Source organism: Euleptes europaea, chromosome 12 (assembly GCF_029931775.1).
Source record: "Euleptes europaea isolate rEulEur1 chromosome 12, rEulEur1.hap1, whole genome shotgun sequence".
NCBI lineage: Eukaryota > Metazoa > Chordata > Lepidosauria > Squamata > Sphaerodactylidae > Euleptes > Euleptes europaea.
In genome coordinates, this window is record NC_079323.1 from 65,878,713 (window position 1) to 65,898,986 (window position 20,274).

A 20,274-nucleotide genomic window follows, 5' to 3' on the forward strand; every position below is an offset into this window, starting at 1 on the left:
AGAGGGCTACGCGTGCCGGAGTCGGTACGCGTGCCATAAGTTCACCAACACGGCCCTAGCCCAAAGGCTAGGAAGATCTGTGAACTTCCAGTCCATAAGGACTGGAAAGCTCTGACAGCTTCCAAACTACGCAAAGATCGAAGAGATCTATGAGACCCCTAGCCTTTGGGGGTCTAACTTATCTGCCTTTCTGCACCTGTATTTATGTGTCACCAGTATTAATTAAATAATATGGTTTGGACTCTGAGATGGCCCCAACTCTTAAGTCCACTTCAGTCTCCATACCTTGCAGCAGTCCGGATTGAATACTGAAAAGAAGTCCAATGTTGCTGCTATCTGTGAACCCATCAAAGGTCAATAGCTTAAACAGTTTACTTTCATTACAACAATCAGCTATATTAGCAGTTCCATATATTTATGTCATTTAATTCTATTAGCATCTTCATATTCTAAGAAATTCGGTTAAAATGAGTATAATACCATTATTGTATCTTATACCTATAATATAGAAATCTAAATACCATTATAATATTCATTCTTTGGACCCTTATACCATAGAGGATCCCTTAGCTGTCAAAGGAAACACGCTAAAGTTGAATGCTTTGAGGCTACTAGAAAGGTTAAGGCCAGGTAGTAACTGAAAGATCAAAGTACATTCCATTCTCAAGGTCTCTTCAGTGTTAGTTATAGAGACAGCAGAGAAGGACAGCCAAAAACTGCTTTAATAAGATGTTAAGAAAGACAGACAGAATTTTGCTTCCCTCTGCATATTATAGGGAAAGATCTTTTTGCCTGGCCTGCCTTTTTTTCTTCTCCAGTCCTACTAGAGCAGTGGTTCCCAACCTTTTTTTGACCAGGGACCACTAGGAGTTTTTTGTTTGGTGCAGGGACCCCAAGGTTCAAAATAAAAATTCTGAGAATTTGAAAATAAACTTTAATCATAACTGTTAGTTAAACATTAAACTTAGAATAATATTTGAATATATTTTTTATAATAGAGAACTTTTAATTGTAAATCAGTGTGATTTTTGAGCTTGCATCCTTTTTACAAGCTGGGCAATTCTGCGGCTAATACTGTTGCTCAGAGCTACACGGATATCATCACTTGCTTCCAATCAGTTTCTGGTCTTGTTCTTAATTATAAGCAAAGCAGAAAACCCTTGTTCGCATAAATAAGTTGTGGAGAAGAGCATAAGATATCGCAAGACAAATCCCCGAACTGTAGGATATGAAATTGCTTTTTTACACCAGAACTCTTCAGAATAAGAGAAACTTATTCAAACGCATCCTTACAGTGCCTATCATTTTGGAATTCAATGAGCTCTTCCTGGATTTCTTCTGCAACCTCTTCAACAGGATTGTGAATCAGCTTTTGGGTATCTTTTGATTCTGTCTGGTTATATTCCGGGAAGCAATGGTGGAATTCATCGACCAGCATTTGCAGATGACTTCTGATGTTGTCTTGTACATTTGCGGTGATCTTTACTATCATCGACCAGTGCTTTTAATGTCACAAAAACAGAATAATTGTTTTCGCCTACCCATAATTGAAGTTTGCAAATAAAGGCACGCAGTTTGTCTTCAAACATAAAAATGTTTCCCACACCTGATAAATTTGTTTCCAGAACCTTGCAACTGTAAGTTTAGTTTATTCAAATGTGAGAAAATATCCACAAGATAAGCCAAATGCATCTGACTTTTCGAATCAGAAAACAGCTCTAGTAAATCTTTAATTTTCTTCTCGGCTAGAAACAGCTCAACCTCTTTTGTTAGTTCAAATAACCTTCCCAACATATTGCCTTTCGATAGCCAATGAACTTTGCTGTGGAAAAGAAGAGTCTCATGATCGGAGTCCATTTCAGTGCACAGTTTTTTTAAAAGGCGTGTATTTAAGGCGCTGCTTTTAATAACATTGACCACTTTTATGGCCATTTCCATGGTATTAACAAGGCTTTTAGGAAGAGTCTTGGAAGCTAATGCCTGACGATGTATGATACAATGAGTTGTTATTGCTGAAGGATTCTTCTGTTTTATTAATGTTGCTAGACCGGAGCATGATTCTAACATGGCTGGAGCGCCATCCGTACAGAAGCCGGTGAGCTTTTCCCACATAATGCTATGTTTCTCAAAATACTCCACTATTATATTAATGACTTCGATACCTTTTGACGTCGTTTCCAGTTTCCGCGAAATCAGTAATTCCTCTTTAATAGTGTTGTCGTCGTCTAAAAAGTGGACAAATACGAGCAACTGGCTGCAATTAGAAATGTCTGTCGATTCATCACACTGCAAAGCGAAACATGGCGAATTTTTTATTTTCAAAACAAGCTGCTCCTCGATGTCATTTGACATATTTCAATTCGAGCTTTTACCATGTTGTTCGTTAGAGGTATTTCTTGTATTTTCTTTTTGGCTTCCATTCCTAAAACCTCTTCGACAGCTATCATCAAACAAGGTTTGACAAGTGTTTCTCCTATTGTGTGTGGTTGTGTGAGGCTCGCTTGCACCCTCCCCCGGCCTCCCCGCCCCCGCATGTTCCTTACTTGTCGCGCGCCGCTCCCGCGAGTCACCACCGCACGCCGCCGCGCTCTGCGCCCGCGAGCCGCCACCATGCTGCCCGCGTAAATATTAATTTATTATGGGTTTATAACTTTGTTTCGCGGACCCCTGGTTTAGTTCTCGTGAACCCCTGGGGGTCCATGGACCCCTGGTTGGGAACCAGTGTACTAGAGAAAGACAAACCTTTAAATGGATACTTATAAGAACTCAATGATTCCTAAATAGAAAATTCTACAAATTTATACAATTCTATATAATTCTATGTGGCGTATAGGTGAAAGGCCGTAACACTCATATCAAAGATGCAACTGAAATGAGAAATTGTGAACAATTGAATTATTAAATGGGGCAAAGGGTAGGATACTAAGTGTATTTTATTCAGTTGGAGCACATATGAAGTCATAGCAATGGTTTCTCACACACTTTTTTTTTTGAGAAAGAGAGTGAGATGTATAAAAATGATGACTAGATGGGATGTGACACCCAGTAAGCATCACAAGACAAATAGAAATTATAGTCCTAATTGTTGGAGGGGGGCATTTAGGGAACCAGTCACTGTCTTCCATATGTACAATTCCTTCCCCAATGCACATGCTTTTTGGATAAATATAAAATACATTAATCTTATTAGACTCAACTTGGATCTGAAATACATTTCTCCTCTTTTATACCAAAGGTTGGATCCAAAGGTGTGTTAGACAGCAGAATGGGACTTGCATTGATGGAGGACAGTATTTTTGCCAATTCCCACCCCCAATGGAGATCTCCACTTTGCCCTCTATGCTGTTGCTGAGGGTGACCTCTAAGGTCAGAATATCAGGGGCTCCATGGCTTAAAGTGTCCTAAGCTCAAAATTATGGAAACCAAAACTTCTTACATATGCCAGTATAGCTAAACTTGTAAATCTACATTAAAAAAAGGCAATTCATTTGGTAAAATGATAGTTCTACATTAATAGCTACTAAAATAGTAAAATACCAGCTGCATCAAACATATTAAGTTTTGAACACATATATATGGATTAACGTGTTCTATAGCTTCTGTAGGTTATTTTTTTAATGACAGTTGGGGGAAAAGAATGACAGTTGGGGGAAAAGAATCCAGTGAACTATGAATAGAATGAGACCACCATCTTCCTGCATCATCCCAAAAGCTACTTTTCAGAGTTGTAGGTCTATGAACAGTGTGCAGTGAGGCATGGGGTATCTGTAGAAATCTACCCCCCCACTGCTGCATTGGCAAGGGAGTTCATACAACCGGCGGAGGGGAGCTGACTTCTTCCACTAGTCCCTTGAGCTTCAGGCTCCAGTGCTGCACCACACTGTATTCCTAGGAGTCTCCTGACCTTCAGGATCAGCTTTTCAGTGGATTGCAGGGAAAAGGGGGAGAAAGCTCTTTTGTGAATTCATTCGTTTGCTCTAATTGACAGTGTTTCATAACTGGATTTGAAATATATTGGAAGAGAGTGAATAGTGTGAATTGGGGTTGAAGTACACGTTACACTTTTTTCTGGGCCTACTCTAGGTCCTGTCAAACTTGAAACTGCACAGGGGATGGCGGCTTAAGACCTCTCTCTCCACTTGCTGGAATCCTACTGCAAATCACGCCCAAAGCTGCCTGAGAATTAAGTTTCAGAAATTGCTGGGAGCTCCAGACACAGGACCCAGGCCAGGCCCAGAAACAGAGTACTGTGTAGTTAATTCCTCAGGGACGGCTATCTTACCAATGTTAAGGCTCTTGTACTGTTAATAGTAGTGTAGATGAGAGATGTTGGGCAGGTGGAGCTTGTTTTATGATGATATGACAGGGCTTTGATTCACCAGCCCCAAATCCTTCCTGTATACAACTATTAAAGATTTGGGAGTTGTAATGCTGAAATGTTGGCACTCCTTCATAAACTGTATAGTGCTTGTATCAGGCAACTACTGTAAGATAAATCATGTAGTCAACAAAGGTTATTTAGCTTAATCCAGAGAAACGAACATTTTTACTAAATATATATTTAGTAAATATATATTTACATAAATATATATTTATGTTGATGTTTTAATGCGCTCATAGTTGGGGGCCAAACAATCTTCAATATAATTTTGTCCATTTTTGTTCCTTTCTCAAACGTTTTGTATCTGTTGATTGCCATATGGTAGAGACTGACAGTGAATGAATGTTGCCATTGTGCCATGCTTGTAAACGATGCTGAGGCATGTGGTGAGCTACTGTTGGCAGACAGCATGTTGAACCATATGCAGCATTGTCTGACCCAGCACCGTAGTTTAAAATTTGATTACAGATGTTCTGAGAAATTCTGTAGAGTTTTGGTTAAACTGGTTAAAGCAGTTAAAATTAATTTCAAAAGGTTGGATCTAGTACTTCTGCAAATAGAGCAGGTTCACAGAAGGGCTCTTTTTTGCTGTATCATTGCAACTCACTGCAAGCGTTGGGATGCACTCAGGAAAATCATAGAATACTGCATGAAGGGCTGAATTAAAGGGGTGGTGGCGGCAGAGGTATTCCTCCTCTCTGCTGCTGTGAGCCTTTGCTCTATTCAGAGCTTGTTCAATTGTGCATGTGTGAGATTTCTACTGATTGGCCCTTGCTGCTGTCCTTGGGCTGCATCTCACACTGTTCCTGTGGGACCCCCAAGCTTAGAGTAGCTAATATGTGGGGGCTGCTTAGAAAAGGAAGCTGTGCCCAGGAAGTCTTCAGTCACGCTGCATGATCAAGAAGTGTGCAAGCATGGAAGTGAGCAAGGTTCATGCCTGCTATGAACTCTCCTCTGTTTGTGACATCTGAATGCAGCCCTTGTTATAAAATGTGCTTTCATAATGTGATCTGTTTTTGCAGCTAAAATCTCTGGGTTACCTGTGTGGACTTGTGTCAGAAAATGGGCCCAATTCGGAAGATCTTAATAGAACAGTTGATCTTCTAGCAGGACTTGGCGCTGAACGCCCTGAAACAGGTACCACTGATAGCTTTTACCAAATGATTTAAATGTGAATGCTTTCTCAATAATTTTGATATTGAGAGGGAGCTCCATTAGCCATAAAGCATGCAAAGGACAGTGCCAGGTTGTCTATTTGTCAAAGCTAACTTATCTTTAAAAATAATTTGCAACTACAAACTTAGTACAAATAGATGATTAATATTTCCATCTTGTCCCTCATACATTTAGTTGGGCCATTGTTTGGCCCATGATAGTAGTTTGTTCTTGTGTTCAGTTACATGTGTGCTGCTTTTACTGCAATGGAAAAGTATCACAATGTTTTAGTCGTATAACATTAATACTGGGAAATTTAGGTTTTCAACATGCATAACTTTGTATAGTTTTACAAAGTTTATAGCCAGGCTCTAAGTCTGCAAAAATGGCAAAAGAAAAAAGTAATGACACTTTTCTAGGAGCCAGTTGGGAGGAACCTGAGCATTTCAGTGTGAGGAAGGATCTTTTCTATGTGAATTCCAGTCTCTTCTCTTCCCTCTTCCCCATCAAAGTATGAAAAGTGAAAAAGACTGAAACTAAAGCAGAGGGCAAGAGAAATTGGAAACAAAATGTTTTGAAATGTGATTGGTCAGTTGACCATATTAATAAATTTGAAACAAAATGTTGAGGGAGGGTTTTCATATAAGGAGGATGTATAAGATAATGAGACGGTGTTTTGTAAATTGGTGGTAGGAGCTATGACAAGTGGGAAAGCTGAGTAGAAAAAAGAAGAAGTAGAAGGGTGTGATAATAGAAAAAAAGAGGCTGAAAGGAGGGAGCTGAGGAAGAGAAAAGCACACCCGGGAGAGAGAGAGAGTTGAATTTTGAAGAAGTTCATTAGGACCCACAAGTTTGGGGGTTGGATTATTAACCAAACCATTATTAATAGTTGCCCCTGAGTCTTGTAGCATGTGCAGAGAACTTAGAGGAGTGTGTGCTGGGATTTTGCAGTGTCTTGCTGGTGGTGCCTTTTGCAAAAGGAAGGCTAGAAACCAGTCCTCTTTTCCAGTGCAGTTAGCAGAGATAGGCAAACTGCTTTTTTTTCTGAACACCAGCAATCGCCACCTGAAATGAATATCGAAGTGTCATTGTTTTCTTCTCAAAAAAGAGATTAGTCTAGATGAAGAGTAGAGGTAGAAGTATCAGGAAAGATGTAAATGAGGCAGAGATCTTCCATACTGCAGCGTACTTGGGAAGAGAGGGACCTGCTTCCTGCCATCTTCAGCAACCAAGCCCAATTTTTAGGAGCCTTTGCCTGCTGGGGTGTTTCAGTTTTTACATCTCTGCTTATAGGCAGTATACTTGGCTTGTGTATGCATGTAGAGTTTTCACTAGGTCGGATGTTCTGATTCGAAAAATTACTTCTAGAGTGATATGACAAATTTTGTAAACTCGCATAATGTTAATGCATGTCACCTCGTAAATCTAGTGCAGAAAATCAAGCAGTAATCTCTTTTAATATGGCGTATCCTGTTTTTATTTTGAAGCCAATACAGCACAGTCTCCTTATAAGAAACTGAAAGAGGCCTTATCATCTGTAGAAGCTTTTGAAAAGCACTATTTAGTAAGTATGCCTTATGAATGTTCTATGTATACAAGCTGAATAAGAGACAAGTATACCAGTACATTTATAATAGGCATTTGTGTTGGATATATTTGTTGGACTTAATGGCAACATTTTCAACATAGTACTCGGTACTAGACTTATGGATTGTTTTAACAAATACAAGATTATCAGATGAGAAACACTTTCAGTATATTGAATAAAAGATGTAACATTTTGGAAATGGATAATGAAAATTAATAGCAGCTAAAATGTTTGCAGCTATCTTTTAGTGTTAAGTAAGGGTGTGAAAAAAAGTATTTTTTGGATTGGGATAAGATCATAAGAAAGGCCCTGCTGGATCAGACCAAGGCCCATCAAGTCCAGCAGTCTGTTCACACAGTGGCCAAACAGGTGCCTCTAGGAAGCCACAAACAAGACGACTGTGTTGCCTGTGTTCCATTGCACCCAAAATAATAGACATGCTCCTCTGATACTAGAGAGAATAGGTATGCAGCATGACTAGTATCCATTCTAACGAATAGCCATGAATACCCCTTTCCTCCATGAACATGTCCTCTCCCCTCTTAAAGCCCTCCAAGCTGGCAGCCATCACCACATCCTGGCGCAGGGAGTTCCACAATTTAACTATGCGTTGTGTGATTAAGGGGCTAGTTGGGAGGAAAGCCCCGGGAGAAGATTATATCCTTCCAGAATTATTTAAATTGAATATCCATTGGTGGGCTTCAGTGTTAGCAGCTCTATTTACAACAATTAACAATCTATGCGTGAACCACCCAGATGGAAAGAAAGTGTTATCATCCCTATTTCTAAGAAGGGGGATAACACAGTCCCTGCCAACATAAGAACATAAGAAAGGCCATGCTGGATCAGACCAAGGCCCATCAAGTCCAGCAGTCTGTTCACACAGTGGCCAACCAGGTGCCTTTAGGAAGCCATTAACAAGACGAGTGCAGCAGCACCATCTTGCTGTGTTCCATCGCACCCAAAATAATAGGCATGCTCCTCTGATACTAGAGAGAATAGGTATGCAGCATGACTAGTATCCATTCTAACTAACAGCCCTCTCCTCCATGAATATGTCCACTCTCCTCTTAAAGCCCTCCAAGCTGGCAGCCATCACCACATCCTGGGGCAGGGAGTTCCACAATTTAACTATGCGTTGTGTGAAAAAATACTTCCTTTTATCTGTTTTGAATCTCTCACCCTCCAGCTTTAGCAGATGACCCCGTGTTCTAGTATTATGGGAGAGGGAGAAAAACGTCTCCCTGTCCACTCTCTCCAAACCATGCATAATTTTATAGACCTCTATCATGTCTCCCCTCAGCCGCCTTCTTTCCAAGCTAAACAGCCCTAAGCGTCTTAACCGCTCCCCATAGGACAGTTGCTCTAGTCCCCTAATCATTTTGTTTGGTCTTTTCTGCACCTTCTCCAGCTCTGTAATATCCTTTTTTAGGTGTGGTGACCAGAACTGTACACAGTATTCCAAGTGTGGTCTCATCATAGATTGTATGATATCAGCAGTTTTATTCTCTATTCCTCATCTAATTATGGCCAGCGTGGAATTTGCCTTTTTTACAGCAGCCGCACACTGGGTTGACATCTTCATTGAGCTATCCACTACCACCCCAAGATCCCTTTCTTGGTCTGTCGCTGCCAACACAAATCCCATATGTGAAGTTGGGATTTTTTGCCCCAATATGCATCACTTTACACTTACTCACATTGAATCTCATTTGCCATTTTAATGCCCATTCTTCCAGTATGTAGAGATCCTTCTGGAGCTCTTCACAGTCCAATTTTGTTTTAACCACCCTAAATAATTTGGTGTCATCTGCAGACTTGGCTACTTCACTATTTAACCCCAACTCCAGGTCATTGATGAACAGGTTGAAAAGCACCGGTCCCACACAGATCCCTGAGGGACCCCACTACTCATATCCCGCCATTGTGAGAACTGACCATTGATTCCTACTCTCTGCTTCCTATTTTTCAGCCAGCTCTCAATCCATAAGAGGACTTGTCCTCTTATCCCATGACTATGAAGTTTACTTAGCAGTCTTTGGTGGGGGACTTTGTCAAAAGCTTTTTGGAAATCGAAATATACAACATCTGCAGGCTCATTCCTGTCCACATGCTTATTGATGCTTTCAGAAAACTCTAATAGGTTAGTGAGACAGGACCTACCCTTATATTGGAGCCGTATCAGTACTCCTGAAATAATCAGTTTTCATGAATTCCAAAACCAATATGGTATTCAGGTTTTTTGGGGTTTCTGATTTTTTTGGTTCCATTGTTCCCTATGGGGAAACTTTCTGGGTGGCTGGGGTGTGTGTGTTAAAGGTACGGGCACCAACATTTCAGGGATTGCTGCTGGTGGCTGTCCTTTAAATAACCTCTAAATTTCAAGTAGATTGGACCAAGGGGACCAATTCTGTGGGCCCCTAAACAGGGTGCCCCCAGCCATCCTCCATTATTTCCTATGGAGGGAGAAAAAAACCCTCCATGCTGCTTCCAGGGCAAAACCTATGCCTGCAAGCAATAATCACTGGTCAAATTATGCCTTCCATTTAAGAACCAATACAACAAGCCCAACAGAACTATTGCAGAACCCAGTGATCCCAGTAGAACCACAAGCCGATGTGCCAGGCCAAACAGAAACAAAATCAAACCAGAGGATCTTTGCAGTGGAAACTGAAGGTGGGGGTGCATTTTTGCAAACCCAGCAGAACCAATGGCAATATGCAGAAGCCCAGTGGAACCCAGTGCCAGTGTAGCAGTGCAAGCTCAACAGGACTGATGTCAAAGCAGAGAATCTCTGGAGTGAAAACAAGTTGGGGGGGCACTTTTGCTAGGCCAACAGAACAAATGGCAGTGTACAGAATGCCCAGCAGAACCCAGTGCTAGTGTAGCAGTGCAAGTTCAGCAGGACTAATGTCAAACTGGAGGATCATAACTGAGCAAATCTAAGCAAGGGATATGGGAGTATCGCAAGCCCAACAGAACAAATGGCAATGTACACAATGCCCAGTGGAACCCAGTCCCACTGTGGCAGTGCAAGCTCAACAGAACTAATGTGAATTTACAGCAGAACAAATTCGAGCAGTGAGCAGCACTGTAAAAACCGCAAAGGGAACACAAACAAAGAAAAAAAAAACTCTTGAAACACTTGAAATTGACACAAGCATTCTGGCAAGCCCATAGAACACCCCCCCCCCAGACACGAAACAAAGGGGGGGGGAAAGCAGGGGAGGACACAAAAAAACAGTCCCTGGGAGCTTACAAACGCTGGCTTCTCATCTTCCTGGTAAATCCTGAAAATTTCTGGGACTTTTTGGGACCAGATTTTTTTGGTTTCCTGAAAAATGCCAGAATATATTTGGGATGCCGAATATACCCAAAAAATGCCAATAAGGTATTTTTGGGGTATATTTTCAGCTCCAAATGCACACCCCTGCTGCTAAATGAATTGTGGGAATAACACTAATTTTGTTCTATTGTTAGCCTTTAAAATTAATTTATTTTTAATGCACTGTTAGAAAGAAACATCAAACAGGTTCCTTCACCAACTCTAAATTTCAGTAGTGGTCAGACTCAAAAAGAGGGAGGCAAGGCTAACAATTGAGAGAAGGGAAGAATGGGAGAAGGTTGATTAGTTTTGTGTTTTCCTTCCCAGAATTGTGTACTTGTTGAAGCTTCTATTATTCGATGTATTTCTATCCTTACTAACTGAAAAGAGCAATAACTTGTCTTTATTAAAATGATTCATAACCCATCTTTCAGCCTTAGCTTACAAGGCAGCATGGTACATACTTTGTATGCGTGACTATCTTTATAAATTCACCTGATTTTAAGTCAAAATTCCACATAATTGTGGTACAGTGATTAGAGTGTCATCAGATTGGATCTGGAAGACCTGGGTTCGAATCCCCACTCTGCCATGAAACCTTTCTGGGCAACCTTGGGCCAGTCACACTTAGCCTAACCTGTCTCATAGCTGTGAGAATCAAATGGAGGAGAAAAGAATAATGTAAGCCATTTTAAGTGCCCCAGCGGAGGTGGGGAGGGGATAAATTTAATAAATAAATACAGATTCTTTAATTGTCAAAGAAGTCATGAAATATTGGTCATTTCTAGGCGTATCAACCAAAAATCTATGGAGCATGTGTTTCTGAATACATTTTGGTTAAACATGAACACTATTGCAGTGGTCTTCAGCGTTTCTGGACATGAGACCATTGAGCAGCAAGTATGCGATAGGAGGTCATATCATTAGAGTCATGCACTGGGAAGAAGAGGAGCAGAATTATGGCTTCACTATTCAAGGCTAGGATTATGGTTAATGGGCCAAGAGAGCCAGGGAAACAAAAGAAGAAGAATTGGTTTTTATATGCCGACTTTCTCTACCACTTAAGGAAGAATCAAACCAGCTTACAATCATCTTTCCTTCCCCTCTCCACAACAGACACCCTGTGAGGTAGGTGAGGCTGAGAGAATGTGACTAGCCCAAGGTCACCCAGTTGGCTTTGTGTGTAGGAGTGGGGAAACAAATCCAGTTCACCAGATTAGCCTCCTCCGCTCATGTGGAGGAGTGGGGAATCAAACCTGGCTCTCTAGATCAGAGTCCACTGCTCTTAACCACTACACCACGCTGGAAACACAAACTGAGCACCAGAAGATGTACCATAGTAAGGTACAACTTAAGGTTCAGCGCTATAATGAATCCTTTCCATTGCTGAATGATCTCTCCTGCTACTCCTATCAGCATGTGAGCAGAGAAGCAGAAGGAATGGTGCCCCTTGCACACTGTGCATGCTCGCTTGCATCTAGATATTTCCAAAAGGAAACAAAATATATTGGTGGCTCTACAGGGGCTCATGACCCCTTGAGGGTCCCAACCCTTGGTTTGAAGACCGTTCTTGTGGATTCTGGAAGCAAAGATCTACCATAATACATTTTTTCCTAAAAACCTTCTCCTTTCTCTTACATAGGATCTTTCCCATGCCACCATTGAAATGTACACAAACATTGGACGAATCCGCTCAGCTAAGCTTGTTGGAAAGGATCTGGCAGAGTATTATATGTAAATAAATCTTTAAAATTATATGCCATTTAAAACTTAAGTTTTCAAAGGACCTTTCAACCTAATTAAAACTTAAATTGTTAATGGTTTGTTCTTTAAAACATATTCTGAAAGGGGCATGTCTAAGAACACTAAAAAGCAACTTACAGAGCAATCCTTAAGGGGGGTTGAAACACCTCAGGAAGTGGTATGACCCCTGCTCTGGCGTAGATGCCACTTACGCAGTCTAAAGTGGCACCTATACCAGCGCAGGGCCCACCTGGGCACCGGCACTGCTGCTGTGGGAGCATAGCTCTGGCACAGGCTTGTGCTGCTGCCAGAGGAGGCATTCCCAGGGACTGAGCTGACCTAAGCCTTTCACCCCAGGAACACCCCCTTTTGCAGGTGCCAACTTGTGCCTACACAAATTGTGCTGCAGCCCCGTGAAACCCTATGGAGCAGTTTCATGAGGCTTTCTTAACAAAAGCATTTTTGGCTTGTTGCGCCTGGGAGCAAGTTGCTCAGGAGACGGTACAGCTATGCTGTCTCTGGGACTGGCCCAACTACCCCCTCCCCAATCAGGATTGCTGTGTTAAGCATTTGTTCTGCAAAGTAATGGCAAATCAAATATTGTTACTCCATGCTACAGCAATAGACCCTTGCTTAGAATAGTTAATTCGCTATACCGATAGCTTACACCCCCAAGTTCCATTCCCTTTCCTTTTGCAGGGATATGGAATCTCAATCAAAGAAATAATTGTTCTGTGGTTCAGGAATGTATAACATGCAGTACATACATTAATTTGCATAAGAAGGAATCTGTGGTGCAGGGGAAGTGAGTTTTTCTGTCAGTTACATTTATGGCCAGTATAACTGATTAGAGACTGAAAAGCTTTTAGAGACTGAAAAGCTTTCAGAGATATTCTAACAATTCGCCCCATAGACAATCCTGTGCAGAGTTACTCCAGTCAAAGCCCATTGAAATGAATGGGCTTAGACTGGAGTAACTCTGCACAGGATTGTGCTGTAAGTCACTCAGTTTTGTTAGTATTTCATATTGGTAGCAGGAACAATTTAAGTATTAAATTGCTGTTGTTTCTTTCTTCTCCCACTTGTGACTCTTCCAAAGGAAGAAGAGGAGTCCCGAAAAGGCTGAAGTATATCTTCAAGGAGCATTAAAAACCTACCTTGCTGAGGGGTGGCCATTGCTTATTACACATACACGGAAACAACTAGCAGATTGTCAGAAACACCTTGGACAAATTGAGAAGTATCCTTCAAAAGAAGAGGAAGGTTGGGGGTTGATTTATAGGGAAAGGGTGTGGAGGAGAAGCTAAAATATGTTTGAACAGACGCTGCCCAATTTCTTTCATTTCTGTAGCTGTTAAAGACTGAGAATTTTTGATAAAAATCATATGGTCAGTTGGTTCTTGTAGGTTATCCGGGCTGTGTAACCGTGGTCTTGGAATTTTCTTTCCTGACGTTTCGCCAGCAACTGTGGCAGGCATCTTCAGAGTAGTAACACTGAAGGACAGTGTCTCTCAGTGTAAAGTGTGTAGGAAGAGTGGTCAGTGTTAGCATTTAGGGCCACCAAGAGGGGCAGAGAGCTTTGCACATAATACTCAATGAAAGAAGTAGACAAAAATATTTATTAGAATATGAATGGATAAAAGGTATATTAAGTGGTAGAGAGAGGCTATTAAAAAAACTGTGAGAGGAGTAAGCAAATGTTAAGAGCCACAGGGATGGATTAAGTCACTGAATAGTGGTTACTGAAGAATTATCAGATAGAACTTCTCTTAGAAGCCATACTGGTCCTTTTCCTCAGTAAAGCCTCTTTCTCTGTATGCTTAATTCTATAATTATAGCTCTTTAATAACAGTTTCTACCAATCAGCCTGAGCACACATTAGGCGAATTGGCCTTCTACTTCCTGTATTCACTTTTAATTGCTTCCCAATTCACCGCTAGGAGGCCAGTTTCACTGATAAGTTGCATATCTTTGTTAGGTAGTTAACAATTTCTCCTTGGTGTCCTCAAAAGACCCAAGGTGTACATCGTCCAGATTTGGTGGCTTATGCCTTTGTGCCTTAGCCCCAGAGCGAATCACCTCCATTTGACTCAGTTCTGCAGGTGCCATCCCCCTGAGAATATTGGTTCCAGCATCGGAAACTTCCTCACATTTTCCTCAGTGAATAGTGACAATGTTAATTTAATTTCTGTGCAGTTAGTCTAGCTGCCTTTAGTAACTCTTTCTTTCCTTTCTCATCTAATACAGGGATGGGCAGAAAGTCACTTAGGAATGACTCTCCAAGAAGTTGAAAGTAGCTCTGCCCCTCCTCCAGGGTTGCTGTAATCACTCTTATATTTCCCTTTGAAGCTACTGGAGCAGCTTCTCTCCTTTTTCTCTTTGGTGCAAAGGAGAAGGAAGCAGGCACACAGGGTGTACACACACACACACACCTCTTTGCTGTAGAGGGGGAAATAGCACTAGCAGTCTTTCCCATCTGGCTCTCTGGGTAGTGGACTAAATAATGATTACAGCCTGACGTTACTTCACTTGATTTCCCTTCTACCCTGATAGCATGGTGATTGCTGGTGCTAGTTCCTTGAACTTCTAGTTCAGTGAACACTTGGGAAATGGCAACAATAGCAGACAGAGAAGTTGGTGTATCTTTCCCCCCCTTCTGTTTAATTGCTTTAAATAGTTTATTGTTGCTGTTTTATGTAAAGTAGCAGGCTTGCCAATTGGCAGAGTTGGATACAATATAAATATTACTATTATACAAGATAATTTTAAATTGTAAGTTGTTTTAGGATTATTGATTTCATTTTTAATTTAAATTTTTGCCCCACATTCCATCCTAAATCTTTCAGAATAAAACAATCTCAGTATTATGAAATGAACGCATTGAGCAAATTTCATAAAGTTTGATGACAAAAGTTTGTATAAATATTTATAAATATAATATTAATTCATTTTGTCTATACATCACAATCTCTCTTGTTATGCCTGAACTCTGTGCCAGCTATCTCCAAACAAGCAGCCTTTTAGCTGCTGATACTAACTTAACAGAAGAAAAGCGCAAACACTTTTGCCAAGAGATCTTAAATTTCGCCAAACAGCCCTCAGATGGCAAAGGTAAGACTTCTGAAAAAAGGCTAGTTGTAAAACTTAAGCACTTTCATAGGATGGGCTTCTGAAGCAAGACTTGGGTTCCCTAGCATGCCAACACTTCACCTTTTTATTAGTAACTTTCTGCATGTGCTTGCAGTTTTCTTTTTAATGTTTCCTCAGCTATAAAATACTTTTCTTCTTCCATCAGGTGTCTCGTTTGATGATTAGCAATTTCAGGAAATTAGAGAGTAGCATGGCATCCTGGCTCAAATTGTAGAGGGAGGGGGAGCTTAATGGATCATGATCAAATCATACCTCCCTGATACCCTTCTAAAAACAGTAGCTAAAGAAGCTGTTATGCAAAAGAGGGAGACCTGCCTTCCCCCTGTAATTTCAGTGCAAGTTCTGGCTTTAACCAGTATGTGTTCATGATATGATTCTGCAAGCATACAGAAAATTTGCCTAATGTGGCTGAGGTGTTCAGTTTCCCAGGAATTCATCTTTCATTTTCTATCAATAAACAAGTTTCTAGTCTTTGTGATAGTGAAGATATACCGGTACATGAAAACAAAAATATGTTTCTGCTGGAACTGAAGGATTAGGTTGAACATGTTTTCCAGTGGCTAGGGGCGTGAGTTGGTGGGGTCAATGTTTCAGAGCTTTGCATAGTTCCTTGTCACTCCCCATAGCAACCAAAAGCAAGAAAAAAACAAATATACTTTGCATGCTATGCAGGTTACAGAATTGGGCTTTTCTTGGCACAGAATTTTAACTTTAATTTTAATTTTCAAAGACCATTGAAGATAGGCATAATAAAAAAAAACACTTGGTTCGACCACGAATGTAGGAAAATGAGGAAATCCCTCAGATACTTACAAGGCAGAATGGTCAAATTGCATTGAACGACTGGCACAATTTTGCTATAAATATAAGAATTTTTTGAAGCAAAATAAATTATAGTATAATAAGGACAGTGGGGAGAATTAGCTATGTCCGTAGTTAACAAAAATGATAAAAAATTTGGGAGCTAATTGCCTAGGGTATAAGACTTAGTAATTATGTGATGGCAAATATTACACCGGATAGGTGGCAAAATCACTTCCTCTCTCTTTAAAGCACCTCCAGGGATATTTCTCCCATGGAAGTTATGTTTAAAGAACAAAATTCATTGCCCACATGGGATCCGGTGTCATCAGAGGAATGTGTCCATTTGATTAAGGGGCTAGTTGGAAGGAAAGCCCCGGGAGAAGATTATATCCTTCCAGAATTATTTAAATTGAATATCCATTGGTGGGCTTCAGTGTTAGCAGCTCTATTTACAACAATTAACAATCTATGCGTGATACCACCCAGATGGAAAGAAAGTGTTATCGTCCCTATTTCTAAGAAGGGGGATAACACAGTCCCTGCCAACATAAGAACATAAGAAAGGCCATGCTGGATCAGACCAAGGCCCATCAAGTCCAGCAGTCTGTTCACACAATGGCCAACCAGGTGCCTTTAGGAAGCCACTAACAAGACGAGTGCAGCAGCACCATCTTGCTGTGTTCCATCGCACCCAAAATAATAGGCATGCTCCTCTGATACTAGAGAGAATAGGTATGCAGCATGACTAGTATCCATTCTAACTAACAGCCCTCTCCTCCATGAATATGTCCACTCCCCTCTTAAAGCCCTCCAAGCTGGCAGCCATCACCACATCCTGGGGCAGGGAGTTCCACAATTTAACTATGCGTTGTGTGAAAAAATACTTCCTTTTATCTGTTTTGAATCTCTCACCCTCCAGCTTTAGCAGATGACCCCGTGTTCTAGTATTATGGGAGAGGGAGAAAAACGTCTCCCTGTCCACTCTCTCCCAACCATGCATAATTATATAGACCTCTATCATGTCTCCCCTCAGCCGCCTTCTTTCCAAGCTAAACAGCCCTAAGCGTCTTAACCGCTCCCCATAGGACAGTTGCTCTAGTCCCCTAATCATTTTGTTTGGTCTTTTCTGCACCTTCTCCAGCTCTGTAATATCCTTTTTTAGGTGTGGTGACCAGAACTGTACACAGTATTCCAAGTGTGGTCTCACCATAGATTGTACAAGGGCAGTATGATATCAGCAGTTTTATTCTCTATTCCTCATCTAATTATGGCCAGCATGGAATTTGCCTTTTTTACAGCAGCCGCACACTGGGTTGACATCTTCATTGAGCTATCCACTACCACCCCAAGATCCCTTTCTTGGTCTGTTGCTGCCAACTATCGACCTACCAGCCTTCTAGACGTTGCTTCTAAGCTATATACTTGCAACCTGTGTAAACTGTTAGATTGGGCATAACAGGTAGACCTCCTTCATCAGGAACAAACCAGATTTCGTAAGGACCATAGCACAATTGATCATTGTTTAGTTCTTAAAGCCCTAATTGAGAAATACACGGTCAAATTAAAATGCCAACTTTTTGTAGCCTTTGTCGATCTGTGTTCAGCATTTGATTCCATTGACCATAATAGACTCTGGTGGAAGTTGGCGGACACCTCTATTGACCACAGGCTTTTTAGATTGATAAGGGAATTGCATACGGATATCACAGCTAGAGTTAGAATGGAAGGCGCTGGAAGTGTAATGGAACTGATTCCCCTAACGAAAGGAGTGAAACAGGTCTGCCTGCTAGCACCTTTTTTTCCAATTTTTATGTTAATGACATAGTGCAAAAGATGAATGCGTTAACATACTTCTCCCCCACTTTGGCTGGAAGGAAAATAACCTTGTTATATGCTGATGATATGGCTATTTTGGTTCTCACGAAAACTGGGCTGAAGGAAAGGCTGAAGACGCTGGTTGAATACTGTAATAGGGAATCCCTAAAAATTAGTTATAACAAAACTAAAATCGTTATTTTTGGCAATCATAGGATTAGTCACAGTTGGACAATAGAAAACCAAAAAGTAGAGCAGGACCAATTTTAAATATTTAGGTATAATTTTCCGACCTTCATTGTCATGGCAAATGCAATATAAATCTGCTGGAACTGAAGGATTAGGTTGAACATTGGATGACCTGGAGATAATCCAAAATTATGTAATGGAACTTTCAGATCCAGCGTTAAGGAGAGCATTTACAATGGCATAATTTCAAATGATGCCCTCAGTTTACACCCATGGCAGATATAAAAAATTCCGGCATAATCTAAGGCTATGTCTCTGCTCCACAGGTTCAGAGGACCTTTCACATATTCTGTTCAGTTGCCCATTTTATGACTCCATTCGCTTCAAATTAACCCAGCATATTCCAGATGTATTAGATACAGTTGAGGGTAGAGTTAGATTTTTAATGGCAGACATTAATTCTAAGATCACGCTTAGTGTGGCTTTTTAAAAATTATGTTACTGTTTAAGTTAAGGAAGAAATTTGTTGAAAATTAGGCACCGAAGTTGCCATAGCGAGAATATTTTAAGGTAAAAAAGGTAAAGGTGCAAGCACGGGGCCATTCCTGACCCATGGGGTGACATCACATCCCGACATTTCCTAGGCAGACTTCGTTTATGGGGTGGTTTGCCTGTGCCTTCCCCAGTCATCTTCCCTTTACCCCCAGCAAGCTGGGTACTCATTTTACCGACCTCGGAAGGATGGAAGGCTGAGTCAACCTTGAGCTGGCTACCTGAAACCAACTTCCGTTGGGATCGAACTCAGGTTGTGAGGAGAGCTTGGACTGCGGTACTGCAGCTTACCACTCTGCGCCACGGGGCTCATAAGAATATTTTAGAGGAACTATAATGTTTAAATCAGTAATAATATGTATAAATGTGAATGTTTGTAACATTCTAAAACTTTTATTCAATGTCACTCTGGATGTTGTGGGTTATAGTGAGTGTAATATATCTTGTATGGTTTTAATCTGATTATTGTTAAGGTCTGTGAGTAAAACATTAATAAAATTGATTGATTGATACTGGCCTTGATTAGCCCTCCCTTCAGAGGAGACATTTCCCCTCATCTTATGGGTATTTGTGAATGGAAGCATGAGTTTGGTTAAACTGAAATACCCAGTTTTCAATTTTATCTTCATTTCAGGTCAGAAAGTTTTACTGTCCATGCATCCCTTCGCACAGTTGAAGAATCTACATTTTGATCCTCCTAATGCTGTGATCCATGTGGGTGGAACTTTGTCAATTGAACTGAAATTGGTAAACCAAATGCCCATCACAGTCAATGTGGATCAGATTGCCATCAATGTCCACTTCAGCATTGAAAAAAATAGCTACCGGAAGACAGCTGAATGGCTCACAAAACACAAGATTTCCAATGGTATTATACACTTTCCAAATGAGGTTGTAGGTTTCTCTCTCTCAAGAACTAGTTTGCCAATGCTGGAATTGTATGAGATGTATGAAAGGAGCCCCTCGGATAATTCTTTGAACACTACAGGCATCATCTGCAAAAATGTGCATATGCTGTTGCGGAGGCAGGAGAGCAGTTCTTCTCTGGAAATACCCACAGGGCTTACTCTTGAAGATGGTGCCCATGTGTTAAAATGTAGCAACTTAATACTGGAACCAGGGGTCAATAAAATAACTTTCAGAACTCAGGTATGTTTTTCTGTAAGGCAGTATTGCTCTCTTGTCACAGCTTGGCTGATTCTACATTTCATCCCTCTTGCACCAAATCTTGGCTTATCTGGAAGGCTGGCAGATTCTGTGATGCACCTATAAAAAGCCAGGATGACACTAATCAAAACCACTTAAATTATTATTTTAGTTCTTGTTACTCTTCTGAAGTTTAAGTGTTTCACTAATAGCTAGATTTAAAATAAATATTCCATCTTTTCCCAACTATTGTATTCTTTGTCAAAAAGGCAACAGAAAAGGTAAGATTATTTTGGTTTTGATCAAACTTTCTGAGAACTAGTTTTAAGGTGTTTAAAGTGGTGAAGGGTCATTTAAAATATGGTAATCAGTTACAAGTGATAAGTTCCATACATTCTGTCTTCATAATTTTGTTAGTGTATAGAA

General features: G+C 40.7%; 1 protein-coding gene across 1 annotated transcript in view; it reads left to right on the plus strand.

Moving 5' to 3' along the window:
• Positions 1 to 20,274, plus strand: part of TRAPPC10 (trafficking protein particle complex subunit 10) — an 84,689-nt gene that overhangs the window by 43,247 nt on the left and 21,168 nt on the right. The window contains exons 9-14 of the mRNA XM_056858284.1: positions 5,404 to 5,518; positions 7,024 to 7,100; positions 12,092 to 12,183; positions 13,292 to 13,432; positions 15,191 to 15,303; positions 19,337 to 19,851. Coding sequence (XP_056714262.1) covers positions 5,404 to 5,518; positions 7,024 to 7,100; positions 12,092 to 12,183; positions 13,292 to 13,432; positions 15,191 to 15,303; positions 19,337 to 19,851 — 1,053 coding nt within the window. The remainder of the gene's footprint in view (positions 1 to 5,403; positions 5,519 to 7,023; positions 7,101 to 12,091; positions 12,184 to 13,291; positions 13,433 to 15,190; positions 15,304 to 19,336; positions 19,852 to 20,274) is intronic.